The sequence below is a fragment of the Bombus fervidus genome, chromosome 1 (assembly GCF_041682495.2).
Source record: "Bombus fervidus isolate BK054 chromosome 1, iyBomFerv1, whole genome shotgun sequence".
NCBI classification, from domain to species: Eukaryota; Metazoa; Arthropoda; class Insecta; order Hymenoptera; family Apidae; genus Bombus; species Bombus fervidus.
In genome coordinates, this window is record NC_091517.1 from 24,028,655 (window position 1) to 24,051,946 (window position 23,292).

The window sequence follows — 23,292 nt, forward strand, 5'->3', positions numbered from 1 at the left end:
GAAATTATTAAGTATTATGAAAAGGATATTCGAATAACATCAATTATTCTATTTAAAATTCTTAAATACGATGAGCAGAATTTGAAATATGAAAATATAAACATCTATCCTCTATCAAGATGTAAGGTATAAAACTTGAACAATAATTATTATATCACAGTTTAAATTGTTATATTATATGTTCTTCTTCTTTTTTTGCAGAATCTTAAATTTTCGTTCCGAAAAGACCAAGATGGATGTATACAAGTAATTTATATATTTTTTGAGAATTTAAAATCTATTATATTTGTTCAGAAAATTTAGATCAAATCATTAAGGCATGAAGGATGTTCTATGTATATATAATATCGCATTAGAATACAAATATGTTCACTTTACAATTGTTATACAAATTTTTAATCTTTATCATTTGTAATCTAAAATGTTTTAGTATTACATAATGTGATTGTTATTTAGCGAGTACATTATAGCAGAAAGGAAAAATAATAGTGTGTTTGGAGTACTTTACTTTACTTTATATCACACAAAAGCGCTACACCTCGTAGCGTCCAATGTCGAGGGTTATGATCAGTTTCAAAATCGATCGATCCGATGTACTTCGAATCTGTTCTTTGTGGTTTTCTATATATAGGGCATTCATAAAGTTTTGGATCCTTCCCTGCAGTTGTGTTTATTGCATAAATGTAAATCACAGGCATTTGTTCATATAGAACTTTTGGTTTACTTTCTACTAATTTGCTGGTTTTACGATCAAGCGAAGCACCCTCTAAAAATAGACCATGAACGTATACTCCCTCCTGAGGTGGATTTTTTATATCTTCCTTGTTAAATCTTGTAATTAAATTTTGTAATACAACAGAGTCAAGAGCCCAACCTTTATGTGCTCGAGTTACTTCCTGCGAAATATAGAGATTTGGAAATCAAAATTATTTTCCTTCAAATTTACAAGTATTGGACAGCTTTCTTATCGATGCAATTCAACAAACGATATCACGAGTAATTATTTTTAATTCATTCGAGGTATTGTATAATAATAAATTTCATTTATCGTTGAAAAAAATTAATTTTAAATTTAGTATTTTTTTTTAAAAGAAACATTTGTCTAACTTGTCGCATTGCAGTTAGAAATCCTTGAGGATTGAAGAATCCAGTCATCCAAAAGACCTTAGGCCTGCCGTAAATGCACCACTGCCTGAATTGATGATCTCGTTCTAAAAGTTCTGTGTACCAAAATCCAAGCGTTGCCGATTCCCAGGAAATTTTTAGCCATTTCTCGGGAATGCGAGCGTCGTACATCGCATCAAGCGACTTTCGTAAACCTTGGCTCATCACAATGGTACCTTCGATAGCTAATTTCAAATCTGTTAAAGTGTTATACACTTCTTTAATGACTCTGGTGATCCTGTAGAAATTCGACTAGTGAGCAAATTATTTAGAAATAAAAAAGAGAATACAAGAAACTATACCTGTCGATTTCTTGTCTCAAAAATATATTCATCGGTAACAGTGCACCCATTCGTTGAAGTGCTTCTTTCACTTCAAAAGAATTATATTGCTTTGGTAATTTGGCTAGCATATCGTTAGCAAGTTTATAGACGACATTTTCTCTAGTTTCACCGCCTTGTGCATTTCCTTCTTTTGGTTGGACACTCAAAATCGTGTCAAGTATTCCTTTCGCTGTATTTATTTGGTAAGTAATGTCTGCATTTGGATGTAAACCAAACACTTCCGGCGTATCGGTTGCAGGCAAGCTATCGATGTAATCCAAGTATCCCTGAAGATTCTTGGTTTGTGGTACTTTGTATCCACGATAAAATTCGAAGCCAGGTCGCAATAGTACATCGCAAAACCAAACGTGTGTAAATGTAGTTAACAAACGTTTGTCGAAGTCATCAGTGACTCTACCACCGTACTGAACCTGCATATGAAAATAAATATAAAATAGTTGGGTGTAACGAACTTTTGTATTTTCGTTTCAGTTTTATGATGTTTGTAATTATTTTGAAGTGTGATCATTTTGAAGATTTACTTGCTTGGGATCGACCACGTGCAACTCCATGATATACCGATAGTAAGTAACCAAAAATAAGGTAACACAAAAGTATTTTAATAAATATTTGTATAATTAATAAAATGTTCAAACCTCTCCAAGCATGTAACAAATAGTTGGCCACGATACTCCCCGTTTTGGATCCATCTCATCCAAATGATTCTGTATAAATTGAACGGAAGCAGCAAAATCAGCCTGATTAAATTCGTATGGTACGTTCCAACCAAGAGGTCCGAATTTTCTACGTTCTTGAACTACCGTATGTAGAAACGCAACAGCATACAGTAAAGGTGGCCACTGTGATTGCGTACTGTAATCCAACGTGTCCTGCGTTACGCCTTGATAAGTTCTTTTCAGGCTGGCTCTAATACCTTGCGGTGGTTCGTTCGTAAATTTGATGGCCATCTGAAATGATGCTGGTTATACGAAAGAACTTATTTGTCTATAAATTAATTGTCTTCTGACAGATGTAAGGAAAGACCTGCAGTAAACCGATAGGAAATTGCGGATGAACTTCTGTAGTCATCCAAAGCCGAAATGCCTCGTGCACAATGTCCGTTTCAACTAGAGCGTCCATAACTTCCGTGCAAAAAGGAAGCGATAAGTGAATATTTTGTAACAATACCCAAGTACCAGTGTTCATAGCGTCCGAGATCAATTTTCGAGCATGAAATTCTTGGCCTTGACCCATGGAAACCGATCGCAATTCTTAAATATACATTAAATATTTAAATGAAATCGTAGCTTATTTTTATTTTTATATTTATATAAGTTAAACGTTGTCAACTTGCTTACGGATGACTTTTTGCTTTGCCAGTGCACTAATCTGTGGGCTAGGGTCTGATCCTATCGACAATATACATATAAGCGGTGATCTAACTTCAGACTCTAACCACGTAGCTTCTAGATCCAAGATCTTCGTTTCTCCATACTCTTTCCCTAATGATTCAACCACGTATTTTTTCGCCTGGGACAAAGTTCTATCTGGACTCCACGATCTGATCAAAAGTAATTTTCTAAACACGTCGAGTTTCTTCTGATATCCGCAAGGAAGTTCCTCTTCCTCGGGTTTCTCTCTTTCGTACCACAATCGCCATTCTCTTTCGCTGAATTCGATTTTCGTTAGAATATCCGAGAACGTGTCTAGTTTGCTGATCTCGACTAGATTCAGCCAAGTTATGTCGAGAATCCACCTGAATGGTTTCGGTGTAACTGCGTTTAAGTCCAAGGATGCACCGCCTTTGATAAAAGCGTTGAACTCTGTATGAGAAATTACACCTCGATGACAGTCTATCTTCATAGCTAGCATCAAGGTGAACAACGATTTGTGTCGTTCGTATAGACTTCTCAGAGTAAAGGCCCACACTTCGTAGGTAAGGTGACGAAGAATTATGTTTATTCGTTCACCAGTGATAGGACTTTTCACAGATTTGGTAATGGAATTATCGAATATAGTCAGAAATTGTCGCAACGAATTTTGGTACATTACGTTTACGTTGCTCATCTCTACGATAAGGAAATACAAAATAGACCCTCTGGACGCGACAGCGCGGAATTCTTCTCGGGCTAGCATGATCTTCTTTTCCGTTAACGCAGACACCTTTAGTTTTTCATTGACCGATTCTGCAGTTACTTTGGTTTCCCTGAGCACATTTATAAGCGCTTCATCGTCTACTAAAGAGCCTTCGGAAGAGGTGAGTCGATGTAACAGAGTGCTTTCGAGTTCTTTCATTGATCGTTGGTTCGTCATCACAGATTCGAACAGAGCCACCCTTTCGGCTTCTAAGTCTGCCTTTTCCATAAGGATAACTCTACCAAGTAGCTGATCTTCCAGGCCTAACATCGTCACAGTAAAATCGATTATCGATGTCTTTGCTGAAATTTCAGGACTGTAAGCAGGATTTGGTAATTTCGTGGTGATGTACAACATAAAACCGGGCATTACATCGCATTCTTTGTCACCGACGATTACTTTCTCGATGGAACCGGATTTAATAAAATTCTTCTCAAGCACGTTATCGAGAACCGGATCTAACTCTTCCGCGATGTCCTCTATCAGCAATGGTCTGCCCAAAGAGAGGCTGTCTTCAAGGTGAGTCCTAAAATATTTGTGATTAAGAGACGTAATCTGTAGTTCGTTCATGCATTCCTTGTTCTTTATCCACATTTTTCCTTGATTCTGAGGATCTATTAACAGAGGATAGGAGGAGGATTTAGTTACGATAAGCGCGTTTTGCACAGACAATTCGTCATTTGGTAATCCTTGAAGCGTCCATTCCGACATCGTCGCACTGTCTACGAGCATGTTTGTAATGTTCAGATTTTTAGTGAAGGGAATGGATTTAGTTGCCAAAATGTTCATCCAAGATGACACTAAGCTAGCTCTGTACTGTTGATTGTATGGACCACAGTACGATAAAAAGCCAGTTGCCAGTAAAACATCCCCAACTAGTCGACCTAACTGAATTTTGAATTCGCTGCTTTGCTCGGTCCAGCGTATTTTCTCACCGCCTAACCCGTTTATCAATGCGGTTGCAGCTGTCATTTTCCTAAGACACACGTTTGCAGCTTCTGTCAATCTTTGCTTCTCCGAAACAGCAGAGTCATATTGTTCCTTAACCGCTTGCAGAGCCATTTCTCTTTCCGATAATTCTCTCTCGGCGTTTGCCAGATCCTCCATGGCTACCTTGAGTCTTGCTTCCTGCAACGCTAAATTAGCCTTCAGTGGTAGGACTTCCTTATTCACCGAATGAAAAAAAGCCATTGCCTTTGTCCAGGACAATAAACCTGCCACGTCACCGCAAACTCGTCTGGCAGTTTCCATGTTATAGTCCTCCATCTTAAAGTAAGGTTGAAGTAATTCAACCATCTCGTTGTTTATTATGTCTTTCGGATAGTTTTGTAATTGAAGCAAGAACGTGGTGCTGGCCATTAACTTTAACGATTCTGCCCAAGAAGGCTTTGGACATGGCGCAGCTGTATCCGGAACAACCGATCCAATTTTTCGTTGAAATAGAATTAACACACAATCCATAATTCTCATAATGAGATGAGGAGGTCTACCCAATTTCCTGACGGTAGCTATATGAGCCGGTTTAATAGTGTTCAAAGCAGCCTCTGCTTCCTCCAGCGCAGGCTTAGCAGCCTCTAGCTTTTGTTCAGCTAAGGCTTTTTCTTCTGCTATGTAAGCTACCAATTGCTCAGCTTTCTCTTTCACTTTTTGCACCTGATTCTTAAATGCCTCTGCCTGCATTGCTCTTTCTGTCACTTCCAAGAGGACAGTTTCTGCTTTTTCAGATGCTTGAACTAGTTCTTTTTCCATCTCAGCCAGATCTCTTTTCAAGATCTCAACTGATATCGAAGCTTCTTCCAGCTTCGCTAAGCCAGTATCCATGCGCCTAGCTCCCTCGCCGAGTTCATGTTGTTTGCTTTGGTAGATATTTTTGTAGCCACCGATGAAGTTCAAATACGATTTTGGCGTGACGTGAGTAGCGCGACGAAATCTTTGAAAGTATTCCGTGGACGTCAGAGAAACGATGTCCTGTATGGAGCCTAAGGCATTCACCAATTCAGATTTGACTTCGCTGGTACAAGCTATGCTAAAGTCGTGCAGAAAGTGTTTAGCAACTAAGATTAGAGCGTCTCTGGGCCAAGGTTGGAACCAATCGATCGTGCAGCCTGATATGAGAGCTGGAAAGCGTTGAGCACGATTTCTAAACTTTTCGCCAACTGGAGAGAAACAAAATACTACGTGTAAATTTTGGCAGGTCCTCTGAAGAAAGAAATCCATTACGAGTTCGTTGTTGATCGTTCGTTTTGGATTTTCGCGTCTCAGGATAGGTATCAATTCTGAAATAATCTCTTGCTGTTCGTCACGAGTGAATAAGTTGCTGATAACCCCGGAGCTCAGAATATTGTTCAAGTATTCCAAGAAGCCCTCCTCTTTAATGTCCAAATCAGTAAATATAAACGTCGTACCCTTTCCTTGAGCTCCACACGTTCGATAGAGATATCTTAGATCTTCTAAAAAATTTGCTACGTTGTAAGATCTTGTCAAAGTGATTTGAAACGTTTTATAGCCGGCAATGAAGGACGATAATTTCGTAAGACTTTGCTTGCCAGATCCTCCGACACCTACTAACATTACATTGCCCTTTGGATGTCTAATGACTCTAGATATTTTAACCAAATGTAGCATGGCATCGGGGAAGAAGACCAAATCCATACCAGAACCTCTTTGGATTTCGTTGAATTGCGAAAGGAACATTTCTAGTCTGTCCCTGAGGATTTGGTCGTCATAAACGGGTTCGTATACTTTTGGTAACTCAATGTCGGCGTCTTCACCTTCTTCGCCAGTTGGTTCGGGTGCATCTCTAAAAATTGTCACGAAAATGGTAAAAGGTGCATGTAATCGAGCAATTCTTACGATTTTCTAATGTTAATAAATACGTTAATATTTGTTTAAGATAAAAGTTTTATCACGCCTCTTTTTCGATCGACAATAATAATCTGACTTAAATTAAGTACGCGGTTGATCGTACTGATAATACTTACCTCATGAAATCTACGAATACAGGATCTTGATCGAGCATGTTCGCATAATCCTTCCCTAGCATTTCATTAACAACTTTTAGAATTTCTTTATCGAACCAATCTTTATCCGCTTGTATAGTGAATCTATCACTGAATACGCGACTGCATTCGTGTTTCCACAGCAACATAAGCACACTTTCCTTATCGATAACCGTGGATAGTGTACCAAGCATACCTTGCCAAATTCTTGATAAATCTCGAAGATTAAAGGTATAGTGAAACTTGGCCGGTGTAGGTAATAAATTGGCTCTAGTTCTTTCCCAAAGTGTTCTTGTCAGGGGAACCATTTTATTAACGAGATTCCTAACTTCCGTTGAAAATCCTCTTTTAGCGTTGTAATGACCTTCTCCGAGCACGCTAAAAATGCGATCAATGGATGCTTCGTTAGGTAGCGTACAATTGAAAATGCAAAACTGTCTCTTCAATCTTAGAGGAATGTCATTTCTTCCACCACCTGGTTGACACATTGCTGCCAAAAATGTTACGTCCACGATGCTAGTAAAGTCTCCGGGTTTCTCTAAAGAATAAAATCCTTTCATATCCATCGTTTGACGGACAATTTCGTTGGTGATTTGATCACCCCACTCGTTTATTTGCGGCAAATTTATATCATCGATGAAAACCAACATTTTTTTCCCTCCTGGTGGTCCAAACGTGCTACCTAGACGTTTCTCCACGTAACTTTCTATGGTTTTCTGAAACTGATATGGACTCGTGGCCGAGCTGAAATTGAACGATCTACTCAAAGTGGTCTCTCTGTTCGCTTTTTTCATGTACGACTTCATCATGACGGTTTTGGCAGAACCTTGTTCGCCTATTAATAAGACCGCTTTATCTTGACGACCAATTAGATCGATTAGGTATTGTATTCTCACGTTATCAGGTATAGGAACCAATACATTGCTGTAATCAGGCGTCGAATACTCTGGATAAACGTAGTTGGTCACCATGCTTGTCCACGTATCCCATTTACCTTTTTCACTGACATAGAAATCGAACAATTTTGCTTCGGGGTATTTTTCTGATGTTGGTAAATCTAAACTTTCGAAATTTTGTCGCAGGTAGGAGTCGTACTTTTGCCTGTCCGATGTTTCTAACAGTGCTCCTATACCCCACACCAAAGCAAAAACGTAAAAACGTTTTAGATGTTCGGCTGTCATCGGTTGGCGGTTTTCATCTTCTGTTTCTTCGTCGTCGTCTTCTTCTATGCGTACTTCGGGTGGAATTAGACCCTCGAGGAGACACAACATTTGTCGCACTATGTTGCATTGTAGAACGTCTATTGTCAACGATAAAGCTTGAGTGCTCCACGAATAAACCTATAAATTAATTATATGTTGCCGTAATTACAATATTACAATGTTACAATACTAAAATATTGTTAGAAATTTTATTTAGGATACAAATGGATAGTTTTTAGAATTAACTTAATATTTTCATAGTAATCTTTTCAGGAAATATGAAATAGGAAACGTGAAAAATAGCTTTGTAATAAGGTAAAACAATGTGATTAATTTTGCATGTTAATTTGTAATTACATTATTAATTTGTTTAGAATTGAATATTTATATACTTGGATCAGATAGAAATGTGGGATAATGGACAAATATAAACTCGAAATATTAACAGCAAAATACATATTGAAGTATCTGGAAAATAAGACTTAATTTTCTTTATCATCATTTGAACAAAATTTGCGCAAGTATCTCTATCTAATCTAATTATAAATAACGTGTTTTTAAATATTTTATAAAATGACAATTACGTTTCTTTACCTGCGTAAAAGAATCTGTAAAACATTGACCAAACACTTCTTGCTCCAAAGGTGTTCGACTTTTCAACCAAGCAGTCACCACAGGACTCCAGTCCAATCCTGATGAACTCATGTACACCATTCCGTTACGAGATACCGTAGCTGGACTCGCATTGTCGACATTATGAGGCTCAAAGATGATCTTGCAATTAGATGACATCGATAATCGGTCACCATTCGCAAGAGTCAGAGTTTTATTGTCGTCCAGTACAGAGTTTAAGTTCTCGATCCAGATACTATCAACAGGTCCATCAAGCACCATCCATACGTACTCTCCTTCTTTTAATTTCAATGTTTTGCGCCATAAAGCTGAAAATATTCCATCCGTCCAATCATTGGTCGCCACGTCCAATCGGCCAAACATTTGTGCAGCCGTTATACTTTTTGGGTTCATTCTCATCTCTCTGTAAAATACGTTCCTGATCATTGACCGAGTTAAATCATTTTAAGTTATATTATTTGGTGAAAAAACAATTTTGAACGGTGTTTTGTAACGATTTTCGAAAAATATAAATGGCAATGGGCATGGCATTTATACATTTGAATATATATAAGATAAAACGAAGAAAAAAAAAAAAAATGATTTCACGGACTAAGAATGAATTTTTATGTTGCCATATAAATTATTCGAAAAATATTTTTCAATGTAATTACCTATGGGAATTGCCGCACTGCGTCAAAGCTTTCATCAAAATATGTATACAAGTGGTTTTTCCTGCACCGGTCGGACCTAGGGTCATTATTCCATGTCTTACCCTTTGTGTTTCGTATAGCTGTATTAATTTTAGCACCCACGGCGGATGGTATATCAATCCAGCTTCTTCTACTTGTTGACTAATAGCAGCTTCCAACTCCGGATAAGAAGTCTTTTCAAGAGCTTGATTTGGAAACAAATCAGCCACCAATGATATAAATAATGGTTCGTCCTCGTCTAAAATAATTAATGTACTCAATACTAACATTTATTTTATACATATATCTTTGCAAGTAGTAATAGTATATATTCTTAGTATAGTAATAAGTATGATTATGTACCTATGAGCTTCGAAAGATTCATATCTCTTAAAACACGCATAACGATCGTGCTTTCAGAATCTTTGGAGTTTACCCTTTTCGACGCGCCTAATGTTCTTAACACGGACAATATGTTTCTTAGACCAAAGTCGTAATGGACCTTCATAAATGAACAGGATGTTTATTGAAATTAAAATTTAGTTATCGCGTTTTTAAATAAATTACCTGTTTTGTAAGTTGCTCTTCGCACAATTTGTACAAAGTGTAAAATTTCCGAGCAAGCGTGATGTTTTCCAGGAAACCACAGCTAGCTAGTTTTACTCGAATAATGATTTGTCTATCAGGTACCATCATAGCGACGGTGCGGAACTGTATCTTTAGATTCTCTGGAAGTTCTTTTCTACCAGCATATCCAGGATTCTGTAACGTAATTCTTATCTTATAATTCTAACTTTTACATCACATACAAAGTTTCCTGCAATAACTTTACATTACGGTATTAATACGTTTGTTATCTTTTTTTTTTACCATCGTTATAAATATTCCAAGCTCAGGACACATGTCAATCAAGTCTCCATCGGTAAAAACGAACTGTTTCTTCTTCTCCCTCTTCGCAGCCAGAACAACTGCAACTTGTTGAGCAGCGACAGACAACACTGGTAACTCGATTCTATTAAATTCATCGAAGCAACCCCAAGATCCGCTTTGTGCTAGTCCTTTATAGATACGTCCTAATCCCCTATAGTCCATTTGATCCGAACAATTGAATACTACTACATATTTGGCCAAAGTTTTGCCCATATCTTTCACAGTTTCAGTCTTGCCTGTTCCCGCTGGACCACAAGGTGAGCCACCCATTGACATTGATAATGCTTGTGCCAAAGTTATATAGCATCTAGAAATATAAAGTAAGAAATAAAATCGAAGAAAAAGGTATACATAACTTTGTAACATTTATTAGGTTGTCCAAAAAGTGTCCTTCATTTACGTCAAACGTTGTAATTTTTATCTTGATAAAACAAAATGAATCGTAGGTAATTCGATAAAATAATATAAAATAAAAAATGTTGCGTATCCATTATTTCCTTATAAGACGAAAGAAACTTTTCGGACGACCTAATACATATTTACCGTAATTTATTGCTGTGAAATTTTTTCCGTATGCGTATGTAGTTACCTGTCTGTTAGTGGAGTAATCACGAGTCTTTCTGTGCATCCTAGATATTCGTTTTGATATGTAAAGTTCACGTCTGTTATGCAGATCGATGTTTTGTCAAGGTCTTCTTTGAAGTAAAATCTGCATTGCTTCAGCCACTCGAAATCGTTCAGTGATCGTACATTCAAACGGCACTATGTATGAAACCTCGTAAATTAATATTCTTTCAGAGGTAAACAGAAATACAGTAGAAGTCGATTTTTGGAAATCATCGGGGGAGAAACAGATCATATAACTCGAGTCGTATAATAAGAAATTTTACTAATTCTCTTTACGTATCATTTTTCGTACAGATACGCGTATGATAGGAGTCAACATAAATTCTGATAAATGAATTCAATCGGTAGAAGTTAATCGATCGCTGACTAAAATTTCCAGATAAGTGGAATTTTTCTGTATTATTTTACGAAGAAATAATTTAAAAAAAAAAGGTCAATAACGCTCTAGTTTCGATCCCTAGATTTTTATATTTTTTGTTCTCTAGAATAATAATCTTATATTAAAACGCAAACTTTAGATTTACTAGCCATACTTGGACTGTTCTTTTTTATATTCTCTGGCAAAGTTTGCACACTATATAGCAGGACACCCTGTATATATTAATATTATTTTCTTTTAACTTACTAATATATCGAAGATATCGCGTTGATGCACATGGATTGTAATCAAAGTTTCAAATTTTGTTCTTTCAATTTTTGCAAGATCTCTGGTAGTCTGATCGATCAATGTATTCAGTAAATCCAGGAATCTGTTGTTCGTCTCTGCCATAATCTTTTTATCTGCACGAGCTTGAGCTAAAGCTAGTTCACTGTCCCTGGTCCAGATCATTTGTATTCCTAGTAAACCGACTTGAGCTGGCATTTTATCCAAAAATGTAAGTAGATTAAAGTTTACATCGTTTATCATAGAATGACACTGGCGGATTATCGAGTGTAAAGATTGTTGCGATGTTTGCAAAAGTTGCGTTAGCCACGTTTCTACCGAGCCCTCTGCTCTCACCGCTCTTTCAAGCTATAATAAAATTACTTTTCAGCGTTTAAATATATCATTAAATATTTTGAACAAGATGCCACACGTACCAAGATCGTTTCACCTTCCGATGAAATAACGGCGGTCATTTTATTATATTCGATGTCATGAAACTTCACGTAACGCGTATTGTCGAAAATAGATAGCAGATGGTTCTGTATCGTGTGAGAATCAGAAGCTTGACCAAGTATCTCCAACAAAGCAGGATCCGATACGAAGAAGAACCTTGGGAACATCATACGCTTCTTTTCTAAATATCTGCAATTGCATTAATCATTGTAGCGATTTCGTTTACTATTTACAATTTGCTAATTACATGCGTACCCACTAAGAGATTTCTGACACAGTTCCAGCTGTTCCTGCAGATGTGGCAGAAGTTGCTTAAGCAGATCATCTCCTACGCAACATGGCACCACTCCCGGTGTCTCGTGCGCCCTTTGCATGATTTTCTGCCAGCTCTTATCAATCTTACTAAACCTTTTCGCTTCTTTCGGTAATTGTTTCGCTATGTCACCACCAACGAACACGGCTTCTAGATAAACCCACATATTTTGTACCAGCAGCCATCTTTCCAGTATTTCGTTTGTATTCGACAGATCTGCGAGCCATTGTTGTATCTGCTTGCGGAATGGCGCGTTGTATCGATTCGACATCAACGAGCCAAGCACCATTAAACTGTCTTCCAGTTGGCCAATCGTCTCGGCAGTGGTGTCTCCTCTTAATAATAATTCTCCTCTGTTGTTGAACGTCATGAACGTCAACTCGTGAGACGACCATTCATTCACCACGATTCTTAACTTCGCCTCGATGTCTTTTTCTTTCATGGCCGAAATGCAAATGTCCTCGATGTCCTCTTTATATTTCAATAAAGGCGCCTCCAGGATGTTCTTCAAGCAGAAACCCTCGCTTTCAAGGTCAAACGAGTAGCCCGTCACTTCTACGATCCTGTGCCAGTGGCGAGGTTTCATGGCTTTGTTGGCCATTAATTCTAGGAGCGGACACATGTCGTTAAAGTCGTCGATGGTTTTCTTTAGGGCGAAGAACGCGGGCCATTCCTTCAGGCCTTTTGGCAGCTTGCGGCATCGGTTTTGGAATTCCATTAGCTCGTTGTTTATGTCCTCGATATTCACCTGAACATTGCATCGGTATTCTTTGTTATAGATAACGTGTTATCTTGCTTTTAATATTGATTAATATTGTATTATGCACGATATATGTAATCGATATTAAATTAACATCTGCAATATGTAATAATGTTCTGATATAATATTCATAGATTATATGAATATATTGGATGTGTAGTTAATATTAAAGAATGACCAATGTATTATCAATAATTGCTGTGAATAATGCAAAGTAGAGGGTGGATAAATTTTAAATAAGAAAATGTCTGTTCTTCATATCGAAGTTACAGCTATTAGGATATCAAATTTGCATATTACATTCTCGGATTTGTTTGAATTTGTGGAAGATCGATGAAATCTAACAGTATCTTGCATAATACATCTAATGATATAAATAAAAGTTGTTTCTACTAAGTATGTGCAAATACTTTCACGAATCGCTTTAGATATTCATTTTTCGAGAAATACTTTACCTCGAATAATGCAAAGCAGAGGGTGGATAAATTTTAAATAAGAAAATGTCTGTTCTTCATATCGAAGTTACAGCTATTAGGATATCAAATTTGCATATTACATTCTCGGATTTGTTTGAATTTGTGGAAGATCGATGAAATCTAACAGTATCTTGCATAATACATCTAATGATATAAATAAAAGATGTTTCTACTAAGTATGTGCAATTACTTTCACGAATTGCTTTAGATATTCATCTTTCAAGAAATACTTTACCTCGCCCCATGGAATGTCATAGTAGCTGTTCACCCTATCGATAACATCATTGTACAATTTATACAATTTCTGAAGCAAATTCAGCTCCTTTCTTATCTGTGATAGTTCAGGATAATCCGTTGTAGGCAAACCAAACAATTCTTCACCGCTTTGGTAAGTTTGCAATTTCCTCCACATGCCATCGAATCTATTTTGGAACAAAATCTGCCTATCCGAAGCTTCTCGTGGACTTAGACCAGACTGCATAGGTCCAGAAGATCTGTATTCCTCGCAATACATCTTGTTATCGATACGGAAGTTCTCGAGATTGTTTCTAAGGTCTTCCTCGAACTGTGGCTGCAGCTTCAACAGCAACACGTGACTTTCTTGCGCTCGTGCGAGCAACTGTTGCCACGTATATCTCAAGTTATCGACCTGTTCCAGACACTCTTGGTCCACTGGTACTTCGTATCTTGTGACGATGTTGAAGGCTTCCTCGATTGGGTCGATTTTTAATTCCATGTCAACTTCCTGTTCCCGAATTTTCTTTAAAGTATCCATAATAAGTCGTACGTCGTCCAGATCGCGTATCTGACGATCCAATTTACGCTCCATTTCGTTCATTAACGCATAAACATATTCCATTTCGCGTCGGTACTTCTTCTTCATCGCTTGACCAATTTTGTGGGTGCATGCTACGGACATTTGTGTCAGAAAAGCATCTATTTCTCGGAATATGACTGCATTTTTTTATATATTTTCCATTTTGCGAATTTTGAGAATTTCTTTATATATATATATTTTCCTTTTGACTGTGATTTATTACAATTCAGAACTGGCTATCATTTTCTTGGAAGCAATGACAGTTGTATTTTGTGAACTTTAGTAATACATTTGACGTTATTTTTATCTACACACCACGTATATCGCTGCTTTCTCGTGAAATAATGAATAATAAATAGTAACACAAATATTTGATTAATATATTCAATCTGATTTCAAATTGGGGGAAAATTATATTCTTTCAAAAATCGTTACAGAGAAGAAATTTGAACGTATTTGGGTTGATCTGATCTTCTTATTCAGTAGCACTGTAGTGTTACTATAATTAAAAGGAAAGCAACGCAAAAGAATTTATTTTATAAAGCTTCGACGCAATATTATGTGTGATTATGTGTATAGAAGGAAAATTATAATTAATCTCCTACGAATTTTAATTTGACGTTACTTTACCTTTGATCTCCGTGTATAAGCCATATTTCAGTTTCTCCGTGGAGACAGCGATGGAACTTCCAAAAATGACCATATCAGGTTCGGTTGCTAAAAGATCTTCGAGCTCACTGTGCTTTCGAAGCGTAGATTCAAATTCAGGCAAAGAAATTTGTAGTAATTCCCGCATACTTTTTTCATTCTTCCACAAAAATTTATATGGCTTCCACCTGTCGATAAATTCTGCAAGGTCCTGTAATAATAATTAGAAATTTGTGTTACTACAAGCAGAACGATAATTACAAATATATATAAGATTTCTTACTGGCTTGAATTCTTGCATGCACGTGTTTAGCATGGATAACAGTTTTATCACTTCTTTGTTATCCATCACCATTGCGTGAAAATTCTGCTCCTGAACAGGAAAAATTGATCTCTCCTCGGAGATAATTTTGAACAGCCTTCGTCTTCTCACTCTTGGATCCTCTGGCTCCTCTTGCTTCCTCTTCGCTGCTTGCATCTGAGCGCGCATCACGATATCCGCGAAATTCCTTTTGGAGTAGGCTTGGCCCCATGTATCCTGAATTATTAACAAATATTATTATTATTATTATATTATATTAGTATTATATTAGTATTACAGTATATATTATATACTATACAGTATATATTATATACAGTTATATACTATTAGTATATACTATTAGTATACAGTATATATTATATATTATGTTAGTATTACAGTATATATTACACGTTTTACATCACAGCATTATATCGTACATGTTAATAATTATACCTTATTTATTCTAGAATTCCATTGCGACACTCCTCTCGCAACGCCAGCAATAGTTTTACCAACTAAAGTTAGGACTTCCTGTACGTCGTCTAAACTAGGTTTCACGGTCACCACCGGTATCATTAACGTTGCATGAAGCAGAAATATTGGACTCGGTGCGTCCTCTGATCGAACGATAATTATTAATTCACCTGATCATCTGCAAAACTTTCGGCTATGCATTCATATTTTATCGAATAGAGAATCACCTGGATCGATTTCCCGAATAAATCGCTTTCTAATAATGTCCAATGAGCTTCTAGTGACTCTTATCAGAACATCGACGACCTTTCTAGAGTAATATCTCCTCATTTCGGACACGGCATTTCGAACCATGTCTTGCATTCCTTTCGGTAAGCTACCAGGAGTAACCAACAGCTGATGAGGATCGTCGAATAAATTCCAAACTATGGACCAATCTTGTTGGACTGTTTGGTCCACTACCTCTTCATTTTCTGTAAGCTCATCGTATATAAAAGTTATGATTCGGAAATACGCAGAAAGAAGAAAGTAAGAAACGTGGATGAAAATGTTACGAACGATATTTATGATCTATTTTTTATATAATTGGTTTAATTTTTATTGGAAATAGATTAGAGTCGAAAAGAAACAGAGGCGTATCGTCGTACAAAATTTTTGAGAAAAATCTAATACAGAATTACGTTATGTTTAATATCTATCGCTATATTTAATTATGGAAGAAACTAGTTCTTCAGATAATGTCGCGTATCACCTTCGGTATTAAAAAATTCGAATTGACTGGAATTAGCAGCGGCTTTGAAATTCTCTGCCGCGTTCTTAACGAGATCTAGTACTTCTTCCACAGCCTCTTCCACCATCATACTTTTACGATATAAATCTACCGCCGCCAGTCTGCATACTTCTTCGGTCTTCTCTACAAATTCCTCTATAGTCCAAGGCTGATCAGATTCTGGCATAGAATGTAACGTTATCTTTTGCATAGCTGCCAGCACCTGTAAAATCCTTGGAACAAGGGAAGAGAACTTTTATTCGACTTTATAAATACCTCTATGAACCTATGCGGAACGATCAATGATAAAAATCTGGAATTCTTATCGTTGTAAGAAATTTTGTTTAACTGTCAAATATCAGCAAAATTATTATATCTGTATAACAAAAATACCTCTTTTAATTTCATTGCGACTAATAAGAACTTGTAGGAAAATAAAATAGACGAAAATTAAGAGACACCGAAGAAAGACAAAAGCAAACAAGCGATATAATATATGCTTATCTAAAAAGAGCTATTGTAATTTAGAAAAGTAGGATTTGCAAAAAGTTTAAACAGAAATGTACCTATTGTCGTACACATCGTGAACCCTTGTAACAAGAATATCAAATTCCTTGATCTGCTGTTTTGTGTTCTGATAAAAGTTTTTCCATTCTGGATTGGTCCAATTCAGAGAAGTCAAACCAGGTTCCAGCAAAGATGCAACTCGCACCAAATGCGGTAGTAACAATGGTCTGACTTCGAGTTTCACACGCCTGGCCGTAAAGACGAACTCTTCGATCATCAATTGGAGAGAGTCTGTGACCAATGTGAAATAATCTTTCTTCGCCAAAATAGTCAATGCGACGATAGGAATTTCCAGATTCAATTTGGCCAAGCAATCAGCTTCTCGAAGCAGGAGAGTGACGCGTCCTTCTAAGTTGACTTTAATCTTTCCTGTTTTCTCGTCCACCATCAGCAAAGGTCTGGATCGATAAAACAAACTATGACGTTCACGTAAAAAATTAATAAAAAGTGGAATTAGTTAGTTCGGTTCTTGTTTGCGAGGGACTTGTACGATCGATTTACCGTTTTAGACAGTCTTCGATGACCCAGGAGTTTTGATGAGTCCAGACTTCAGCGATGTCTGATTTATATTGGTTCAAAACGCCGAGGGCGTAATTATACCGTTTTTCTAGTTCCATAGTGAGCGGAAGAGTCTTTAGCACTGGATGATTGGAAACAGACGTAGCCAATTCATCTAAGTGTACTCTGAAGAGAAAATAATTTGAGTCTGTGACATAAAAATCATAAATTATCGTTCGACGATGTACGAATAACTTGTTTAATTTACTTCAATGAATTTGCCCAAGTTAATCTTCCAGCTATAGCTGGCATATGTCTAGGTAATGGGGGATCATCCCTCTGTTTTTTGAATAACTTTAGTATTCTGTCCACTTCTTTGTCGCAATATTTTACTACTATGTTGTACTTTTCATCTAGTTTCGTTAGTGGTATCTTCTCACTGACCTTAAAAGCAAACAAATAAATCAAAACATTAAAAAGTACAAAAATTAAGAAACTATAAAATAAAAATATTCAAATATTAAAGTATTAACAAATTTCGAAAGTAAATGATTTTAAGATGTACTGAATACAATATGTATGGACGAAGAAACACATTCGTACGTACAATTAGACTCAAGTGCAATAATTACAGTAATTGTGCAACTTTACAATGTGTCAAATGTACAAATCCTCGTGCATTATTTAGTCAGCTATAATGCACCACTTTACTTTTTCGAATCGAGTTAAAAATCGTATACCCTGAAGAGTTTCCCAAACGTCCGCGTAATTTTTCTCAATGATGTTACCGATGTTTTGTTTCAGGGTATCAGTTTTCGTCATGAAATCATTATAGTCCGTATCAAATTCGGTATTCCTTGGATCTAGATAATCGTAACCTTTAGCGGTAGCAACTTTCTCAGCCTCTTCGAAAGTTCTTATGGCATCGTCCAATGCTATTGGAGTAAAATAAAAAATAGAAAGCTGAAAATTACGCTCACGAAACGATCTAAAGTTGAAAAATGTAGATAAATATTAACGAATTAGAAACAAATAGCATCTATATATTAATTACGTACATTCTCCCAATAAAAGACCCTCCATCCTTCTTTCGAAGAGACTTTTGTAATCTTGTATCAGTTCGAACATAGTCAAAATTTTTCTCACTCTATCGCAAAAGGAGTCGAATCGTCCAAATACGTGAGTTTCTGAAAACGAGAATTCTTGTTCGGTTACAGCAGGAGAACATCGAACCAGTCTGTAAGTTTCTCTGTAAGCTCTGTAATGTAATGATATTCTTTGTTATTTTCCATATAAAAGGACAAAAACTGAATCGGTATGTCTCTGATTGAAGTATAACGATAAAGAACAGCGAGTTCACAATTTACTTGTTAAGTTTTAAGCAATGCTTCAGCTTCGATCGCGCAACCGTTCGATCTTGACCCCAGACAGTTTCTCGACCTCTATTTGTGACGTAATCTCGACAAGCTACGATCATTTGGTTCGTGATCTTTATCATTAACGAACTAGTTCGTTCCGAGGTGTTGTAATATCTCGACACGCTGTATATTAAACGAACTGTTTGTAATAGCGATACGAGGGAATCTCTCATCTTCACCTAAAAAATATGTAGTATCAATATATATGAATATATATAAAAGCACATGGAAAACGATATAGGAAAATAAAAATAATTTCTCTTTTTCGTACGATATGTTATCTTACTGGATCGTCCAAATACAAGCAGTGGCAGCATTTTTCCAACGCCTGTATAAATTTTGCATTATCCTTCGCTTCGTTATAACAATAAGTGACTTCGTCCTCCACATCGACCCAATCTTTTATTAACTTGGAACGAGCAACTTGCAAACAAAGAAGCGACATTCGTATTTCGTGATCCTAAATATTTATACGTAGCACAGATAATAGTTTACTCGTTATTACGATCGACAGTAAAATCATCTGCTAAGATAGGAAAACGCAAATAGAACCTGAAGTTTGTTGACTAACTGACTGAACTGTGCTCCTCTTCGTTTCCAATATTCCAATTCTTGCTGAGGACCAGAATTATCATTCTCTCGTTTCACCTGCTTGCTTTCTACCATGAAGTCTTTCAATCTCTTGATCCACGTTCTTACTCTTCCCTCTACGATATTCACAGCGTCTTTCTTCGCTATAAATGCTTTGGCTTCCTCGAAGTTGCGCACTTGCACCATTAGAGTTTCGTCGTCGTCGAATACGCGTCCTTCGTGAGCTACCTGTTCGCACACTGCGAAAATTTGGAAAATATTTTATATTATCATTTTTATATCAAAAGTAAGGGAGTTTCGTCGTAGCAAAGTTTAAAATATACGCTCGTTACTGTTACGCTATCGCCGCAGATTTCTATCCACTCGTAAAAAATTTTAATTATGTTCATAAAAATATAAATTTGCATAAATATTTGCAGTTTAATGATATAATCGCCTAAAATTTTACGAAAATATAGTAATCGTATATGTAATTCTATCGTTACCTTTCAGAGCGCTGCAGAAAGATCTTAAACCCGGTAATAAAAGGCTCTTAATCATCGGGCAATCGTCCTCTCCTTCAGAGCCAGGATGTGCAAGCGCATCCATGAAAACGTATTCTACTACTCTCTGTATCGCCGTTATTATCCCCACTTTTTTTGTGTCTATCACACCGGTGTAAAGATCTTTTTGGAAACCTTCCTCGGGTAATTGTTTCGAGATATTTAATCTAATAAAAGTTTCGAGTTTGCATCACTGAGGTGCGACTACCAACTATAACTTTATAAGACTGTTATGTATAACACTTCATACTTTGCCAGATGTTATACTTTATATCATACCTGAATATGTAAACGCATATTCCGGTACAAGGTACTTGCCATCCATCGGTAAGAAACAATTTCTTTTTCCCCGGTTCTTTTATTTCTTTTTGTTCTTTAACTTTCGGTATCGATGTGCTTGGACTTGGTCGAGTGGTCGAAGTTTTCGTTTGGATCTGCAAAATAAAATTCCACGGTTACTTTATCATTAACGCTAGAATAATTAGACTCGTAGAGTTTTTAGAATTACAGTCGTATCATGAAAATAAAATAGGTACATGCGTGTAAGAGTTACGTTTCCATCTGAATGAAAGTCAACGTTAATTTTGTCGAAAGCACTTACGTTTGACAATTGCATACAAAATAAGATCGAAATGCGACAAAATGACAAGCTTTAGTTTCTTTCTCCTGATAATTATTAAAACCGTGTGAATATTTTTAGCAAAATTAATATCGAGATAGAAACACGATTATACAGAGTAATTTATTTTCATTATACTACTTTAATTATAATTATTTATGTGTATATTAAAAAATACTTGATAATTTCGACGTTAAATCGAGGTTTTCATTAAAAAATAAAAGATAAAAGGTTTGACCGTTTCTATAGGACGTAGAGTTTCAGATTCCTCCACTTCTTGATAATACCAGACGAGGGTGGATTTCATATGGGGCAAAAACAGTTGATTGATTTCGTCCAGCATGTCTCCCTCGAAAACGTGATCCATGACCTCGTGGCGGGACAATTGTGTAGCATCCATCAAGAGCTGGAAAGCGAATTCTAGACGGGGATCCATCTCCCCTCGCCTTGCCTTTCTCTCGCATTCTTCTCGGCGTTTCTGCGAAACAAATCGAGCATATTAATTGTTTCTTATACACGCCGTGCTTGAGTCAGTAGCAATGCCTTGTCATTGGTCAGACATTATGTTCGCCTATCCTCTTTATTACAAGTATGGCGTAGTTTAATCGATTCCAGTTTTATTTTTTATTTTTGACGTCATTTCTTACTACTATTATCAAAATGTGATAAATTGTTATATCGCACGCTCGAGTTTCAAAAATCCAATTTAATTTCACAGTAGAGCGACTTTGTGAATTTGCTTTCGTTAATATCGCTACAGTTTACCTAATTATTTATTGTGTCCTACCGTCCTACACGAACTCGACTGTACTCGATACACTAAAAAATCACAGTTTTATATTCACTTCTGACGATATTTCATTATCTTTCTTTATAGCTCTTCGGATAATAACGGAAGAAGATATACGCGCGAACAAAATATAAACGGCCAAGAAGCAAAAGAACAATAGACCTGGAGGACATCGCCGGTTCCTTCTTCGTCGCTGCCTTCCTCAGAATTCTCCGACTTCTGTTGAATCAACAAAGCAGGAGCTTGCACGAACATGGTCGAACGAATTAAACCGGGAAAAGCGATTCAATTACGCGATAGAAGAATGGATAACGCGATGGCGAGATTCACCGACAGTTACACCGGCGAACTGAAAGACTTCCGAAGTAGTGTAAGGAGCGAATATCCAGTGCCACGAGTTCGTGTCTGGTACCGCCCTTCTACGTATCGTTCGTGTCGTGTGGGAATTTCCGCGCGATTCTGTCGACAGTAGTCGATACTGATACCACATAGTGTGTATTCTTCTTCCATTGTCGCAAAATCATGTTGCACAAGAACAGTCGATATAACAATGAACAACATTCGTGGCATTAATAATAGCGATGGGTTATATCGTGTATGTTTTAAAATTAATATTGTTTGCATCGGCGATCGAGTGATTTATTCGTTAAAGCGACGATTGTTACAACGTGTCGTGAATATTTCTCATTTGTGAATCCACGATCCAGTAGCTGTGTATGCGCGACGACGAAGCTAACGCCTCTGCAACGAGTATACAAGAATAAGTTACGTATGAGTATTTGTATTTATGTATACAAAGATTATTCTTATCTTCCGAAGCGTTGCTTTTGCTTTATATTTTTCTGCCACCGGATTAACCAGCATGTTACGATACGACTAGAAATATTAGTAATTGAACATCGGTTTTTAAGCGGTGATTCGACGATGTTGCTCGAAATTGGTATTGCGGCGAATGTTTTAAAATTGAAACGTAGCTTTAGTTTTTCTGTTTCAATTTGTAGATTGCCAGTGTTCGTGTATTGCCTCGCGTATACCGTTTTTCTACTTTTTGGATTATTACTTATATTCATTGCATGGAGTAGGTCTGTAAAAAATTAGTTCAATTAATTGTACATAAAATATTAATTTCGTATTAATAAATATAATTAAAAGCTTTTTCACTTTATACGTGTAATATATATGTACTTTTGGTGTTACAATTGTTCTATCCGCACCTCGCTTTATGTGTATATAAATACGATTACATTTATGTACGTAGCAAATAAATGCGTACGTCATTTCCTATACGTCACAATACAAAATCGAGATATAAATATATTCCTACCATTAAAGTATTTCTAAGTATTTAAAAATATCCTTCAAACTGAATTCATCATAAAATCAAAAAGTTAAAATCAGATCTCCATATGTCGATCATTTAAAATCAATCAAAACCATCACTTGTAATTTCCTATTATCAATATGTATACGTGCCTTCTACCTTATTCTCCTCGCTCGTTAACAATTTCGCTTTTATCGAGAGCTAACCATAACAAGTTACACGTGAGAATTACACGTTGCACGCGATCGATTACACGAATATCGAACAGCTTGGATCGCCATCAACGAATAAAATGATTATTTTCTACGAGGTTTTTCAAGCAACGCATCGATCAAACCGGTATTAAATATGGTTCGTACCATATTACCCAACGTGCACGCGAATATCCTCTTAACACGCAGATCGAGAACAGCCATGTGTATCACTAATCCACTAATATACGTGTCAATATTCGATTAACATTCGTAGTTGCATCTCGAACATCTTCTGAATCTGTTGATCGAACAACGATACGAGCTTGCCTCGTATTTGCATACGAAAGTGTATGTTTCTTACGTGTAACAACATCGATTCACGAATGCGATAAAATGAAAATCGCACG

General features: G+C 36.6%; 1 protein-coding gene and 1 long non-coding RNA gene across 3 annotated transcripts; one reads left to right on the forward strand and one right to left on the reverse strand.

Annotated features, from left to right (window-relative positions):
• Nucleotides 1-480: 480 nt before the first annotated feature.
• Nucleotides 481-21,965, reverse strand: Dhc1 (dynein axonemal heavy chain 1). 2 transcript variants are annotated; one of them, XM_072022438.1, is made up of 34 exons: nt 21,533-21,965; nt 20,819-21,058; nt 20,241-20,395; nt 19,905-20,128; nt 19,381-19,658; nt 19,115-19,288; nt 18,778-19,007; nt 18,469-18,668; nt 18,122-18,345; nt 17,679-17,854; nt 17,414-17,596; nt 16,912-17,310; nt 16,328-16,578; nt 15,804-16,049; nt 15,556-15,719; nt 15,082-15,336; nt 14,781-15,009; nt 13,569-14,242; nt 12,040-12,845; nt 11,766-11,973; nt 11,311-11,697; nt 10,648-10,820; nt 9,999-10,365; nt 9,696-9,890; nt 9,492-9,630; nt 9,111-9,387; nt 8,419-8,860; nt 6,605-7,962; nt 2,846-6,423; nt 2,532-2,758; nt 2,144-2,455; nt 1,467-1,918; nt 1,108-1,402; nt 481-896 (listed from the first exon to the last, which is right to left on the reverse strand). In XM_072022438.1, the coding sequence occupies exons 1-34, from the start codon at nt 21,623-21,625 to the stop codon at nt 510-512; spliced, it is 13,998 nt and encodes a 4,665-aa protein (XP_071878539.1). In that variant the 5' UTR covers nt 21,626-21,965; the 3' UTR covers nt 481-509. The 2 variants fall into 2 exon arrangements, with proteins under 2 accessions (XP_071878539.1, XP_071878531.1); XM_072022430.1 differs by lacking the exons at nt 481-896; nt 18,122-18,345; nt 18,469-18,668; ... (5 more) ...; nt 20,819-21,058; nt 21,533-21,965 and having other exon boundaries at nt 1,165-1,361; nt 17,679-17,934.
• On the forward strand, nt 7,960-9,706 carry LOC139985595 (uncharacterized). The gene is made up of 4 exons (XR_011799445.1): nt 7,960-8,341; nt 8,469-8,702; nt 9,245-9,379; nt 9,448-9,706. It is a non-coding gene; the product is annotated as an uncharacterized lncRNA (long non-coding RNA).
• Nucleotides 21,966-23,292: the final 1,327 nt, after the last annotated feature.